Here is a 14,536-nt window from a genome sequence, read left to right as displayed (position 1 = left end):
GCAGTGGCAGGGCCTTTACTGAGCTATTATCAGGCCATAATTCTAAGTTGACAACACTGTCTTGGCCCCATCCTTTTCATCTGTATCTGACACACTCAAAAAGTATTTGTTTGTCAGCGTAACTGTTTGCTGTAAAAAAAAAAAAAAGCATGCTACGACATAAAAATCTTAACACCTTATTTCTAGGCTTCACAGCTGGAAAGAAACCTTCCAAAAGTCTACCCATTCAGTGCTGCACCCTGCCTGAAACTAACTTTAAAGGGCATGAATTGTTTCTTATGTCTCACTAGGCTGATAGATAATAATGACAATATAAATGTCATTTTAGTTTGTTTTTCTAGTTATGGAATTTTTTTTTTTTACAAAAGCACAGCAGTCCTGGGGTTTGGCAGTGTGTTAACTCCCCTTTTCCCTGGTCTCAAATCTCTTACATGCTTGCACTGAGAGTTTTGTGGACAATGTTTCAGAGTCAAGCAGAGAATTTAAGTTAGGAATATAACTGAGCTTTCTGGGCATGGTGGGGAAGAGAGCAAACTGTGTTAAATACTTCTGCAATCTAAAGAACTAAGCATGGCAGGGCTTAGGTAAGAAAGATTGCAAAGGGAAAAATTCTAGTTAGAATGAGATCTGCTTTTTCCTCTTATTTGGAATTTTTACTGTCATTACATGAGAACAGCTGTTTTTTGTTTCTCAGAAGAAGAGTAATCACATGAGTTACTGTGTTTTCTTCTTGTGGCTAAGGAAGCAAATATTACAGTCAGCTCCAGGAAACTGTGTGCACCCCCACCCCTCCCAGAAAGGTTCCCTGCTTAGTCCCAGGCAGGCACTTTTGTAAGCTGTGGAGCAGCCAACCCTGGTAATTTCACTGCAGATTCTTTGACGGATCCGTCCCCTGGTTGCTCTGCTTCCCTTTCTGAATCCCGTGCATGTCCCGTTAAGCTCCATTCCTCCTCCCTTTAAGGGGTTGAATATGCTGCACTCAACTCATGTCCAGAGCTATTAGGAAATTCTCAAGACCTTTCTCTCACTCAGGATTCCCCTGAGTCCAGCCACAGAGGTGAAACCTATTTATCAGCCCTACGCTGAGTACATGCAGCTGTTGCCACGCTGCATCTTTGGGTTCAGCACACTCCCTAACGTTTAGGTGTCTTAGCTTTAAATACCTGCAGCCTTACTACTCAGTTGCAGCATTTGTACTCGTTGCACATGCAGGTGGTTTCTTTTTTATTGGCCAAATCCTCATTTAATTGTTAGCCAACAGATAGGAAATAGTTCACAAGTTTAGTCATACAGGGTACTTCATGTATGAGGTACAAGATTTAATAGTTCTGCCCATGTGAAATAATAAGGAACAGGTGAAGATTTAATCTGTCGAATTAAGTTAATTTTTCTCATAATTTTTTTGGCCACAGTTCGTCCTGTGAAACTCAAGGAGGACATTCTCTCATGCACTTTTGCTGAGCTGAGTTTTGGCTTGTGCCAGTTTATTCAAGAGGTGCGGAGACCAAATGGAGAAAAATACGATCCTGACAGCATCTTATACTTGTGCCTTGGAATTCAGCAGGTAACTTGGAAAATTAGGGTACTGCTGAGAATGTACGAAACTTGCTCTGGTTATTTATGCTTTATATCCATAGTCCCATGCAGCTGCTTGTTTTTGTAGAGGAGGCAAGAATGTGTCTTTTTTTCTGCTTTATTCTTAGCCTGTGTTAATCCCGTATTTGACTAATTTGTCTGGACCTTTTTATGACCAGAGTGAACAGACTTCTTCTGTACCTGGGAGGAGTGTGGTGTGGAGGACTAGGTGTTTCTGCCTAGGCACACATCTTTGGGTTTGGTTCCTTTTTGATCCTTTCTCATGTATAGGAAAGATTTGCTCCTCAGAAATATTTGCTTTATGATGGAATGTTTTAGATGTAAACTAGTTGGAGAACGCTCTCCTAATATACACGTTTACATGGAAGAGGTTACCCAGCAAAGACTGAGCTCCTTTGGAGGCTAGACAGATACCTGTTGTGTTGGCAATATTTACAGAAAAAATACGATGGGAATAATTGCATTGAAATTAATGAATGCTAAGAGTAATTTAATTAAGTCCTTGCTACCTGCCTTGAAACAGTTGCAGTACAAACCTAGTATAATGTTAACTTCTGTTTAAGACAGAAGTTCTGTGTATTTCTGTTAGAGGCTTTTTTTTTTTTTTGACTAGCCTGCTTGTTCCTTTCCTTAAACAGTCATTTGAAGATAAGGAATCAAAAGCTACTTCCAATGTAAAACCTATCATTTGACTAGGCATGGAATTATCTTAATTTTTTTTCCTGGCTATGCTTGAAAAAATTGCAGGAAGAGTTAAAATTCAAAGTGCCATTGATAAGCTCTAGGAGTATCAGCAATTTCTGAGTGTTCCAGTTTTGACTCATTGATACACACTCCTGGCTTGTAGAAAACATTTTTTAACTGCTGCTTGACAAGAGTTGAGGGGACTTTTACCTTGATACTGTAAGTCAAACTGTTTCAGCAGCCTAGCACTGGGCCTATATCTATTATCAGGAGGTATTAGCATGTGAAGTTCTTTTCAACAGGAAAATATTCAGTAACTCTTCTGGTTTTTATAGGCGTATAAATTTAGAAAGAATATTTAACACTTAGAGGATGATGATTTTTCAGAAAACAGCTCTAGAGCTTGGAATATTAACAATAATTCTTGCCTAGATCTCTCATTTCATACTGGGGAGGTCCCAGTCTCTGCAGAAAATTTGATTTGATACCTTACTGAAGATTTCAACAAAGTGTTTTGGACCATAAGACACTGGGACATAAGAAAGAAAAATAATCTGATGTCCTGTATCTTCTCTGCAATGTTACATAATCACAAACTGTATGTCTTCCTTTTTTTCTCTCGTAGTACCTGTTTGAGAATGGTAGAATAGATAACATTTTTACCGAGCCCTATTCCAGGTTTATGATTGAACTTACAAAACTTTTGAAAATCTGGGAACCTACAATTCTTCCAAATGGTAGGACAATTATTTTGTTTTGTGTAGCTGCATGACAAAGCTGTATTATAAATTAATATTTTCTCAGTGCCATGAAGAAGAATGTGATCTGAGGCATTCACGTTAGTCTCCTCTTTCTCCACCATGTAATTGTTTGTGGTAGACTAGCATCATGGATTTTATGTCTGTCTCTACCAGTTATGGATTACACTTAAATACATCTTTGCCTCTGATCAATCTCTCAACTCCTTTGAAAGAAAGGCTGCCCATTCCGGTAGTCCAGTTCTTCTCTTCCCTCAAGTTGTAGCTACTCTTTTTTGAATACAGGTAGCCAGAATTGTTTACAGTATTTGAGATGAGTTACTGCAAATACCACGTACAGTTGCACTGGTAGTTCCCTATTAGTACTGGAAATATTCTTTCTGATAAATCCGAGGATCACATTAGCAAGTCATTGGAATCTTGTCCCGACTCCTCAATTCCAGGTTGTTCTCACCTCAGTCACTTCCAAATTAAGAACTCCCAAATTCTGCAGATATTTTTAATTGGTCTTCCAGTACGATCATGCAGTTTTTAAAGCTGGACATTAGCTGGATTAGTACATAAGATCTTTTTCAGAGTATCAGCAAAACCTGAGTGATGTTGGCAACTCCATATATGTATCCACAACTGGCTTTTCATTTAGAAAATGAACTTTTTATTTAATACAGAAATAATCCAATTATTTATAGGCTGCTGCATACAGTGATTTGTTTTTTTCTCTTACAAGTCCCCATATCTCCTTTTCCTAACTGACTTACGACAATCACAATGGGCTGTTTGTATATAAAGATGGTACATTTTAAACTCATGCTCCATGTCTTAGGAATTATACATTTTTGCATTAGGCTGACTTTGGTTTAGCACAGTGAAATTAGAACTCAGTGAGATTCTGCTGCTGTCTGCAATCTGCCTTTATATCCTTCTCTCCGTTCTTCAGGTATTGGAAGATCATGCTGTTCCTCAGCTTGGTTCCCCATGCTCCCTCTTACGTTCTGCATGCAGTCTTCTGCGTTTTATTGGAATTACAATTGCTTATGATAGGTCTGAATTAGATCTGACACGCGGTTCCTTAATATAGAAGGTTAACTGAAAGAGGACTTCTATGTATCTCTGGCAAAATCTGCCTACCTAATTTTACTCATTTCTGCCTTCCCATCCTGCTCACGTAGGATGTTTTCATCGCTTTGGGAAAATTCTGAAAATCTGCTAGATTAGACATGGGCTATAAAAGCCAATCATTTGTAACTGAATATGGGGACAGCCCTAAAGTTGCATAAATAACTCTCTTCTTTTTTTCTTTGCCCATTGTTTCTAGGTTATATGTTCTCAAGAATTGAAGAAGAACACTTGTGGGAATGTAAACAGCTGGGTGCATATTCCCCTATTGTTTTATTGAACACACTTCTATTCTTCAACACCAAATACTTCCAACTAAAGAATGTCAGTGAGCACCTGAAACTATCCTTTGCCCATGTTATGAGACGCACCCGAACGCTGAAGTATAATACTAAGATGACATATTTACGTTTTTTCCCGCCCTTTCAAAAACAAGACGTAGAATCAGGTGAGTGCTTTCCAATAATCTGAATTTTAGCAATTATATTTGTATTGTCTACTCCTTTTTTTAAAAAAGACTGGGGAGAAAAATGTGTTGTGCAGTAAGGAGAGCTATGAATATGCTGTTAACCTGTACATTTTCAAGATTTTTTCACTCTAGTAAGGTTTAAAGAAATTCTGCATGAGCCCAGGTGTCCAGTAAAAGCTTACAAAAGAGGTGACACACATTTGGTTGCAAATTTGTTTAATAGCTTTTATAACATCCTAGGCTTCATAACGCTTTATTAACTACTGCATGAGTTAAAGGCCTTTTCTGAAGTCCTTTCTCAGGACGTCATATTCTTGAGGTCCAGACCCTTGTCATGCCCTTCTAATTGCCAGATTTATCCTAGGTCTGCGCGGTGACCAAACAAGGCAGCGCCAACGGAGAGGAGCAGTTCAGATGAAGCTAGGGGCTTGCGCATGAGCAGGGACTATCCTCTGGACCTCAGAGGCAAAGACAGACAGCTTTTTGTTCGCAGTTGTTTTTTGGTATTTGTAAAAGGGAAGTCTTTGATCCTATTGGCTTCTTCAGTTAATAGTTCCAGTGTGTTACATGAATTCTGCTTTATTAAGAAAAATGATATCCTCCGTATTTTTCTGCTAGTTACTAGTTCTTGTTGATTTTCTGGCAGAGGAGTAGGCTGTGGGCAGCCTGTAGCATATGCAATCTGTTGCCCCTCCAGCAGGTCAAACCGGTTGACTTGCTTGTGGCAGATAATCAGGTCAAGTAGATGCACAGTCCCATCACTGAGCGCTAGGCTCAGTGACTAAGGCTTATCCTTGAAGGCGCTGTTTTTCACTGAGCTTCTGTGATGCTGTTTTTGTGTATCCAGATAAATTATCTGTAGGCAAAAGGAAACGCAGCGAAGATGAGGAGATTTCAACAGCAGTGGAAATGGCTGAAAATACGGATAATCCCCTGCGATGTCCAGTCCGACTTTATGAATTCTACTTATCAAAATGGTAAGTGACAAAACTTGATCTTTGATCTGTATGTAGATTAGAACAGGCATTTGGGCAAGGATCCCCTTCAGACCTTTTGCCCCAGTGCTGTGGGCTCCTGTCTCCAGTTCCTGGTCCCTCGGTGTGAACAGAACCGTGCTGACAGGGCTTCCAGCACCAGCACTGCTCTTAGACTCAGCACATAGGGAGGATTTGGTACTGGTGTTGAGTTGAGAGGAGAGAGGGAGAGAGATGTATTCTTTCAGTGCTTGTTTACACATCCATGGGGTGTAAGTGTAAACGGGGGGTGTAACTGCAGTGACCGTGATGTTCTCATCTCCCTTAATTCCCAGACAGGATCCTTCTTTTGAGAAGGTTTTAACTAATACCCTGACATCATGTTCCTTGTGAGAGAGGGTAGGAAAAGCGTGAATTAAGTAAAACTGGTGGTAGCTTTTGCCTGCTGAAATGTGAGATGAACTGGTATTTAGGAGTTAGAAAAGAGACTATATAGCAGGGACATACACATAAATCATTTTGTCTCTCCTGTTTCTATATAAACTTTAGTTAGATCATTGAGCAGGTGGAATATGATGTTCTTCTCTCTTCAAAGAAAATACCCATGCAAAATGGAACAGCATCTCATTAGTGTCAGCTAAAACTTAAATAAATCACCCTTAAAAATGCAGCTACTGAGCTTACTACAAATAGTCCCATTACTTAGGCGCAGGCATGCCTAGCAGCTGTCCCGACTCCGGCTCCCTCTTCTTCCTTCCTTGTCTTCGCTTGCAGATTGTTAGAAGCTTTTAGCTGTCCTTGGGCTGGGAAGGTATTTTCATTCTCCTCATCATATATCATAGCCGAGTCCCTGCAGTGGTGCAAGCAGCAGTAAAAATTCACTTTGCTGTTTTAATGTGAATATTCCAAAGCCAGGTAGGAGGGCTCCTTGCTCTAGAGGGCTTTGTCTCTTCCTGCCAGAGCCTGAAAGCTGCCTCGGAGTCAGACGGTCAGTCTTTCAAGCAGATGGGCTTTTACCATTCTGCCCCACGAGCAGGCAAGCTAGGGTTTAGTCTGTCTAGCTCTCGAACATTCCCTGTGCCAGAGTGCACAGCAATTCTGGAATACTCGAACCAGTTTCATTCAGAGACTGAATGCCAGATGCATCTAGCAATCGTACCGAGGTGCTAGTACCACTAATTGGATGAACTATGATTGAAGAACATCTGTGAAGAACTCTCTCCAATTTTCTTTGTTTCTTTATAAGTAACTAAGTGACCTGGAAACAACTTAACTGTTCCCTAAGTTGAAGGGGGGAAACCAAGTCACTAACAAAAAAATTTTCATTATGCTGTTCAAATCACAGCGTTGTCGTCTCAACGTAACTTTCATTTTCTTTGCTGTTTCTCCTTCCCGTTTTGTGAGAAGGACTCTTAACGCTGCCTTCCGATAATGTGCTCTTCCTTTCTTTACATTGACAGTTCCGAAAGCGTGAAGCAGAGGAGTGATGTATTTTACCTTCAACCCGAGCGCTCCTGTGTACCCAATAGCCCCATGTGGTATTCCACATTGCCAATAGACCCAGGAACCTTGGACATCATGTTAACACGTATTCTTATGGTGAGGGAGGTACACGAAGAACTTGCCAAAGTCAAATCAGAGGACTCTGATATCGAGTTATCAGACTAACTGAAGTGGGGTATTTTCCTTTGAATACACATCAGAAGCACCAAACTGTGAATACGTCCAGCCTTTGGAAAATGTGTATCAAATAAGCCAAGATAATGTCACCTACAGGCGTATTTTGAACCACAGTGGATGTACAAACTGGAACTGGAAGGAAGCAAGCTGTGTAAGCTGCAAAAACCAACGTCCTGTGGCACCGATAAATCCTCTGAACAAATTCAAGATGAACTAACCTATTTGAGTGGTGCATAAATCCTTTATCTGTTTAGGATTTTTAAAAGTTGTGAGATATTTTTAAGGAAAATGGTTGTGTAAAATCTTACCATAACAATGTTGGGCATGGAGAGCTAGACTGTGGCTCACGTGGCTTCTCAGCCTGATGGCTGGCAGTCCCTGCTGCCAAAGAACACGTGGAGATCCTAGAGCTCTTCACGAGGACAGGAGAGGAAGTGGTGATACTTAGACAGACACCTTCCGTTATAAATACACGTACACATACGCTTTTATAATTTTCTTGAAACTGGGATCAAATGTTAGGAAGGCAGAACCGCTGGCATGTCTGCCAGGGGAGCTGTCTGAATGGACGACTGTCTGGCTGCTGTTAAATGGTCACACGATGCCAGAATCTAGCTCTCGGTCCAGGCTAGTACCAGCTCTAGCTCCGTTCTGTCTTCAACGTGGAAGAGGTGCTGTAGGTCAAACTTCAGAGCGATCATGTTACGGGACGAACATTTCTGGGGTATGTACAGGAGAGTGACTGTCCTGGGGTATGTGCAGAAAATCCCTTACCTAGCCCAGTAGCTCTGCAGTCTGTCAATATAATCTAGCAAATACTGTGGTGCGCGGAAATTTTTTTTCCCTTAAGGCAGCTTTCCTTTCTCCTCTTTCCCTACTCCTGTGTTTTTGGTTATTTTATAAGGCAAATCTGGAGGGCCTTGTCATTTCAAAAGAAAGATACATGCACTCTTTCCACCTTTGCAACGCGTGCAGTGTTGTACAAAGGATGCAGTATTACTTTTGACAACAGAACTGTGGTATAAAATTACCATGTGTGTTTTTTTCCCACCCCACCCAAAGAGTTTTAGTCATAGTGCTGGAAATCGAAAGAGATTTTTTTAAGGCTTGGCTGTTACTGCGTCTTTTTGAAGAGAAAAGCTCCCACATTGTGTTTAGAGGACAGGACATTATCAGATACTGTCTGTATCTCCGTTTTCTCAAGCTATAGATGTGTGTTTCTGATGACCAGTGGTCACAAATTCATTGGAAACCCAAACTATTTTTAAAGAAGAGAATTGTATGGTTTTTATCTAGCTCTGGTCAGTTATCCATCTTCTGTAACAGGGGTCTGATATTTGATCTTGTCACTAAAATTTCAAGAGGTGAAAATCAACAGCCTTGAATTATTTCCTTTTTTTTGTTTTGTTTGTTTTTGTTTTTTAATTATTTTTTTAGCAGTAACAAAGGTAATTTAACAAAAATAAAATCAGAAAGTAGTCTATTGACGTTGTGTACTCAGTAGTCCTGTCCCTGCCTGTAACAGATTTCACTGATGTATTTTTTAATACAGAAAACTATGTGAAAAGTAAACCTGCCCCTGATTCTGTCTGATCAAAGCCCATCTGTGTCTGTCATTTCTGGTCCAAGATACTGCTTTCTCCTTGTCCTGGCCCGGCACTCCCCGGGGAGATGTTTCGGCCGTAGCACATCCCCTGCCAGTGCCCTCCCCAGGCACTTGGAGGCTCAGGGATGCTCCTGCGGGCTGATTTCTTGTTCTGTGAACACTGACCTGTCCCTCCCTGTAGTTATGTTAAGTAGTGAAATAGCAGGCATGGTATTTTGGCTTGGGATGGTTGATAGAACGTTTCAGGGAAAAGAAAATCATTCTGGAAAGATGAGTGTGTAAAAGAAGTCCGAGCTGTGCCTGTGGCACACGGGTGTGCCCAGAACCTCGATGTCAGTAGGGGAGGGGAAGGGTCCAGGAATTCCCGTGTTTCCTGGGCAGCCCCTGCCAGAGCGTGGCTGTGGGGGGCTGCAGCAGGCTGCCTCTGCCCCCTGCCTCTGCCCCCTGCCTCTGCCCGCTGCCTCCTTCCCGGGCCGCCCCCAGGGAACGGGCAAGGCAGCAGCTAGGACAGGCTGTTGGGAGGGCAGGCTTCCGTCGGGTGGGGATTGTCTGAAAAATAACACCACGTCTGACTTTAATAGACATTAACAGAAATATTCCCATAGAATAAAGTAGCATATTTGTACCTTAGGAGAAACATACTCATCTTTCTTTCTCTGAAGACCCTCAGTCTGTCTTGTCTGTGAACACTTCCACATACGTTAATTGTTTCCAGGTACTTGGAATGAAAGCTATTTGCCTTTCGTATTCTCTCAGCAAGGAAAGTTCAATCACTTCAAGCTTGACTGGCTGAAAGCAAAGTTGTTAAACATTGTGCTCACTCCTTTCACTTAGTGTCTCAGAGATGAGAAGGGTTTCGGTGCAGTTTGATGATACAGTTAGCAGAGCAAATCGTTATAGTTTCAACTTCTCTGGTCAGATACCTTCTGCTTGGAGGCCCTTTGGCAACTGTGTGCATTGTCCGGGGTGTGCCTGGGCCATCTTTGCCTCTCGAGGCATTTCTGGTCAGCCCAGCTAAAGTTCACACTGACTTACAAGATGGATTACCTTGAAGGATTAAAATATATTTATAGATTATACACGTAGGATCAAAATTCTGAACGCGTAGACAAAGTTGTTTATAATAAACATTTCTGACTCATTTGCTGACCGTGCCACAATGTTTATTGCTTGAAATATTCTTTTAAGGAGAAAAACCGTGCTGTAGTCTCAGTGTGGACAGAGAAACGACAAAGATGAGTGTGAGAGAGAAAAATAGAAGATGATGCTTCCTGCTAACAGGGTGTCTATGGCTGTGCTGTCCTGCTGCCAGGCAGATGGTTTTGAACTCCCCGTTCAGCGTGCGGGGCCGGTGGCACGGCTCTGCTGTCCGGGTTGAGAGCTTGGAAGTGAGTGCGTTGCGTTGGTTGTTACCAAGTGCATTCACAGCTCTGGCTGCTTACACAAGTCTTTGGATTTTGCAGAGATTTTTGTTTAAAACGCTTCTGGAATGTGGCTGTTACGTCCGTGGCGCCGGCAGTTTCCTGGCAGTTCTCGCTGCGGGAGGTGCCCGGTGTGAACCTGCTGCTCTCTCCTGGCTTTGGTTGACTAACGAAGGAAACTGGGGGCACGTTGAATGCCACAGAATTAGGTGCAGAAAGAAGTTAAATTATCTTACGAATTATTCTGCCAACTACTGATCTAAAAGAAACCCCTGGATTTCTCTGGCAGTAGTCTCCAGCTGAGTGATGGCTCCTCAGAGACTTGAAATAAAACGGCAGCAAAGTCACTCATTTCATGTTTCCCCAGGGTGTGCTCCCACAACAGCGAGGCTCCACCGGTGCCGTTTTAGTGCCAGGGTCACAGGAGTGACTCTGAACGTGCAATAAAGCCTTTGGGGTTTGGTAACAATAACTCTTCTTAGTCCCTTGAGCAATACTTTCACTGTTGCCTTAAAAAAAAAGAAAACAGAACAAATGCTCGTGTATAAAACCCTTACGGTGCTCTTCTCAAACCACTGGCACCGTGCTTGCTAGGTTGGAGTTTTGCTTCCATCAGCACGACAGGTTCCCCCCCTCTTTTTCTTTCTCGTGTCATCCATTTTAAACACTCCTAACAGAGCAGAGGCAAAATTAAGATTTGCTGTCTTCTATTAACTAGCTGCTCGTCTGCAGTATGTCCCCTGTAGCATCATCAGCCTTACAGGATTTAAAGAAATAACAAGTTTTGAGCAGTTGAGCTACTGAGCAGTTACTGGTCCTTTCTTTTGCAAGAGAAGCTGTCCAGCTCTGAGGACAGTGTTTTGTACCTGAGTACGAGCACCAAAACCGTGTAAAAATCATGGACCATCGCTGAGGAGAAAGTCTAGAAGGAATTTTAGGAGCAATGGAGATGGGTGGGAGCGTACTCTGCCTCTTCGAGTTGCAGGTCTTGCCTCACTGAGGGTTGGAATGAGTGGAGCCGGCGTGAGCCACCACTTTTCATCTCATCCTTGGCATTTGAAATGGCAAGACTAGTCCTGCACAGTCGCCTCTCTTGTCCCGCTGTGCTCAGCTGCTTGAGAGAAACCTCTTTCACCCAGCGTGACGGCTGCAGATTGGTCGGGCAGGTAGGACGAACGCTGCTTTTGTACCTTCCCCGGGAGGAAATGGCTGGCTTTAATGGTGGGGGGTAGAGTGTTTTTGCACAATATTATTCCATTTGTTAAAAAGTTGACTCCAGCCCCTTCTTAGAAGTTGGATTTTTTAAACCAAGGGGGGAATTACTCATTTAGTCTGACCACTGCCATGAACAGATCCCCTCTAACTTCACCCCGTGGCTCCCTTGCCAAGCCCATAGCACCTGGCTGAGCTCTAAGACCTTGGAATTTTATCTTCAGTTTCCTCCCTTTGCCATTTCCAAGAAGCATTTGATAACTTTTGCGTTGTGCTTTATGAGGAAACTATTTTGGACATGCCAGAAAGAGGGAGCAGTAATGGAGCGAGTGGTGGTGGAGGAGCCGGTGCAGGGTGCTGGGAAGGTGCTTTGGGCAAGTAGGTGACTGACTACATGGCAAGAAACTGGTATTTAAGTGTCTAGGTTTCATCATTTTATATTCAAAGCTTCTCAACTGGATGCTATTGAGAAAAATTAGTGAATGTGGGTGTGGGTCATAGATGGGACCAACTTAGAACCTGAATTTAAAAGTGTTTCAGTTCCTGCACTGAGCATCTGCACCAAAAGCCGTAACAGCTTTTTTATTTTTCAGTTTTCAGCGATAGATGCTGCTGCCATGGAGGTCGTTAGTGCTCAGCCGATGGCACCAGTGCTAGCTCTGGTCCGGGGAGTGCTGCACGGTTGTAGAATGGGGTTTAGAGTCTTAAAGGCTCAAAGGAACTCAGATGTCTTGGATTCTTCTAGCCACAGAACTTAAATTTCCATTGGACATAACATTCACTAAGCTAATGGGTTTTCAGCAGAGAGATGTTTTTTATATTAAATAAATAAACCCGGAAATATCGTAGATGGACCTGCTTGGAGGGAATTGATTACAATTAAACAGTCAAGCTAAAGAAAGCATCGAACACCAAATCTCCAAACGCAGCCCGAGTGCACAATTTTCACTAAACCCAAACGCGGTCCCACTTCCCGCGGTTCGGACTTTCGGCCGCAGGCTGCAAGAGCCACGCGAGCTGTGGCTGGGCTAATTTTGTGGTTCGTAATTGACTATTCGATAGGCCAAGGAACAGCATGCCTAGGGTCTTAGGTCTACGAGTCTGGGACTTTTTATTCTCTTTTCTACATACTTATAACACAAAAGGCCAGACCAATTTGAAAAGGTCCTTCCGACCTGCCAGGAGCCAGGCTTCTTCCTTTAAGAGAAGGGTGTGGGTGACAACTCTTGACTCTCTCCCCCGTTAAGCCACTGACTCATTATCCAGCCCAGGATCCAGCGTACACGTCACGTCACTACTGTTGTATCGATGAAGCCTCATGTTTCGTCCCTTGCCAGTCTGTACCTCGGTTGTACCCATCTGTAAATTGGCCAGACTTTCCTACCTCGTTTGGGCATTATGAGACTAAATTCTGTAGGATGCTTTGCAGCCCCGTGATGAAAGGTGCTATATGACTGCAAAGTGTTACTTCAAAAGATTTAAATAGGTCACCAGTGCATCATAACCTATATTAAAAAGACTTTTTCTTATATGAGAATTTATAGAGTTCAATGTATGGTATTAATAAGTGAATTATTGAGACCCCAAAAATAGTTTTTGTTTGAATTGTATCTGTATTCTGGAAAAGTGATTAAAAACCTTTAACCTTAATAAAAGAGTACATCCTCATTTCCTGTATGATGTTGGAATCTAAGTTTAAAAGCAGAATCTCACAGATTTTAAGGGGCGGGGGGGTTACTTGTTCTAAGCCAGCATTTAAACAGCAGCTTAATACCTTCACAGCAAGGCTTGGTCTTCCCCACGCGGCTGTAGAGCAGCTCACACGGAGTTTGGCTCTTTGAAGCCCCTGGGACCAGCAGCCATCGCTCAATCACCAGCAGGGTTTGTTACCCGCACCCCTGCCCCAAACCCAACACAGGGGAACCGGGGGCTGCGCGAGCGGTGCCCGACGCCCTCAGAGAGCAGGAGAGTCCTCGGGACCACTCCTCACCTTTGCTCTGTCCCCTGAAAGCCCAGAATCGCCCAAGAGCCACACGGACACGTGAACACCGTCGCTGCCCTCAGCCCCCGGCCACACAGCGCTGGCTCTGGCTCCCAGCGAGGGCAGGGGCAGGCTCACGCGTTTCTGAGGGAGGCCCCTAAGGCTGCTCAGTGTTAGGAGCCACCGGCGCTTTACTCAGCGCAGTTTTTAAGACCCTGCTCATGCAGCTGGTTTACACTTATTTTGAACCGTGCTGGCGCACCCAGAGCCAGGCCAGTGCCTGTGCAGGCAGCGTAGCCTGGGTGTTTGAAGAGACTGCTGAGAAAACAGATACGGGCAGTCACAAGCAAAATAAAAAAAAAAAAAAAAAAAATCACACAAATGCTGATTAAATGTTCCCAGCAGCTTGAGAATGAGTAGCCAAAATTTTGCACACCCTGGTCCAGCCATGATCAGCAGCAAGCATCATGGGGGGAGCGTCCGGGGGAGCAAAGGAGAGTCTGGGTTTTAATGGCAGGTTGTTAATAATAATAATAATGATAATAATAATGATAACAACAATAATAATTATAATAATATGCAGCTGACACTTTCATACCATCATTTGGGGCAAGCTGGGCTTGCACAGAGATAACTGGTGTTCAGGAGACAGGGAAATTGGGACTATGATTAAGAATGGTGGCGTGTGAAGTGCAGAAGCAGTAAATACTGTGTCTGCTTGTTGACTAACGCTGTCGCTTAATGCATTTATTTTAGGTAATTAATTATAGGAAGTATAGTAAAGCCCAGCTGATTGCCAGGGAGAGCCTTGTTCACCCCCGCCTGGGACACAGTGTGGGACACGTGCCATGTGTCAGTCCCGGAATTAAACAGTTTAAACCAACCTCTCTACAGCCTGGCCAGCGCCTCAGCTTTTCAGGGGGAGAGAGTGCAAGGCTCAAAAAAACTGCAGGTTTGGGTCTGTTCTGGACCACTGCGAATCCCAAGGTGCTGGGGGGTACCTGGGCCTCAGTCACACACCAACCACCACGACACCCCC

At 43.3% G+C, this 14,536-nt stretch overlaps 1 protein-coding gene across 5 annotated transcripts in view; it reads left to right on the top strand.

Moving 5' to 3' along the window:
- The window catches only part of LOC141935006 (zinc finger MYM-type protein 4), a 44,612-nt gene extending 34,588 nt beyond the window's left edge, over nucleotides 1-10,024 (top strand). For 4 of the 5 annotated variants that reach the window (XM_074850887.1, XM_074850886.1, XM_074850889.1 and 1 more), the window contains 5 exons: nucleotides 1,413-1,564; nucleotides 2,906-3,017; nucleotides 4,354-4,602; nucleotides 5,471-5,600; nucleotides 7,058-10,024. In XM_074850887.1, coding sequence (XP_074706988.1) covers nucleotides 1,413-1,564; nucleotides 2,906-3,017; nucleotides 4,354-4,602; nucleotides 5,471-5,600; nucleotides 7,058-7,265 — 851 coding nt within the window. In that variant the 3' untranslated portion in view covers nucleotides 7,266-10,024. Of the gene's footprint in view, nucleotides 1-1,412; nucleotides 1,565-2,905; nucleotides 3,018-4,353; nucleotides 4,603-5,470; nucleotides 5,601-7,057 lie in introns of those variants that run through there. The other variant, XR_012626449.1, reaches the window with a different exon arrangement.
- The last annotated feature ends 4,512 nt before the right edge of the window (nucleotides 10,025-14,536 follow it).

The sequence above is a fragment of the Strix aluco genome, chromosome 26, assembly GCF_031877795.1.
Source record: "Strix aluco isolate bStrAlu1 chromosome 26, bStrAlu1.hap1, whole genome shotgun sequence".
Taxonomy (NCBI): Eukaryota; Metazoa; Chordata; class Aves; order Strigiformes; family Strigidae; genus Strix; species Strix aluco.
Note: the sequence above shows the minus strand (reverse complement) of the source record. Positions and strands in the feature narration are given on the sequence as shown.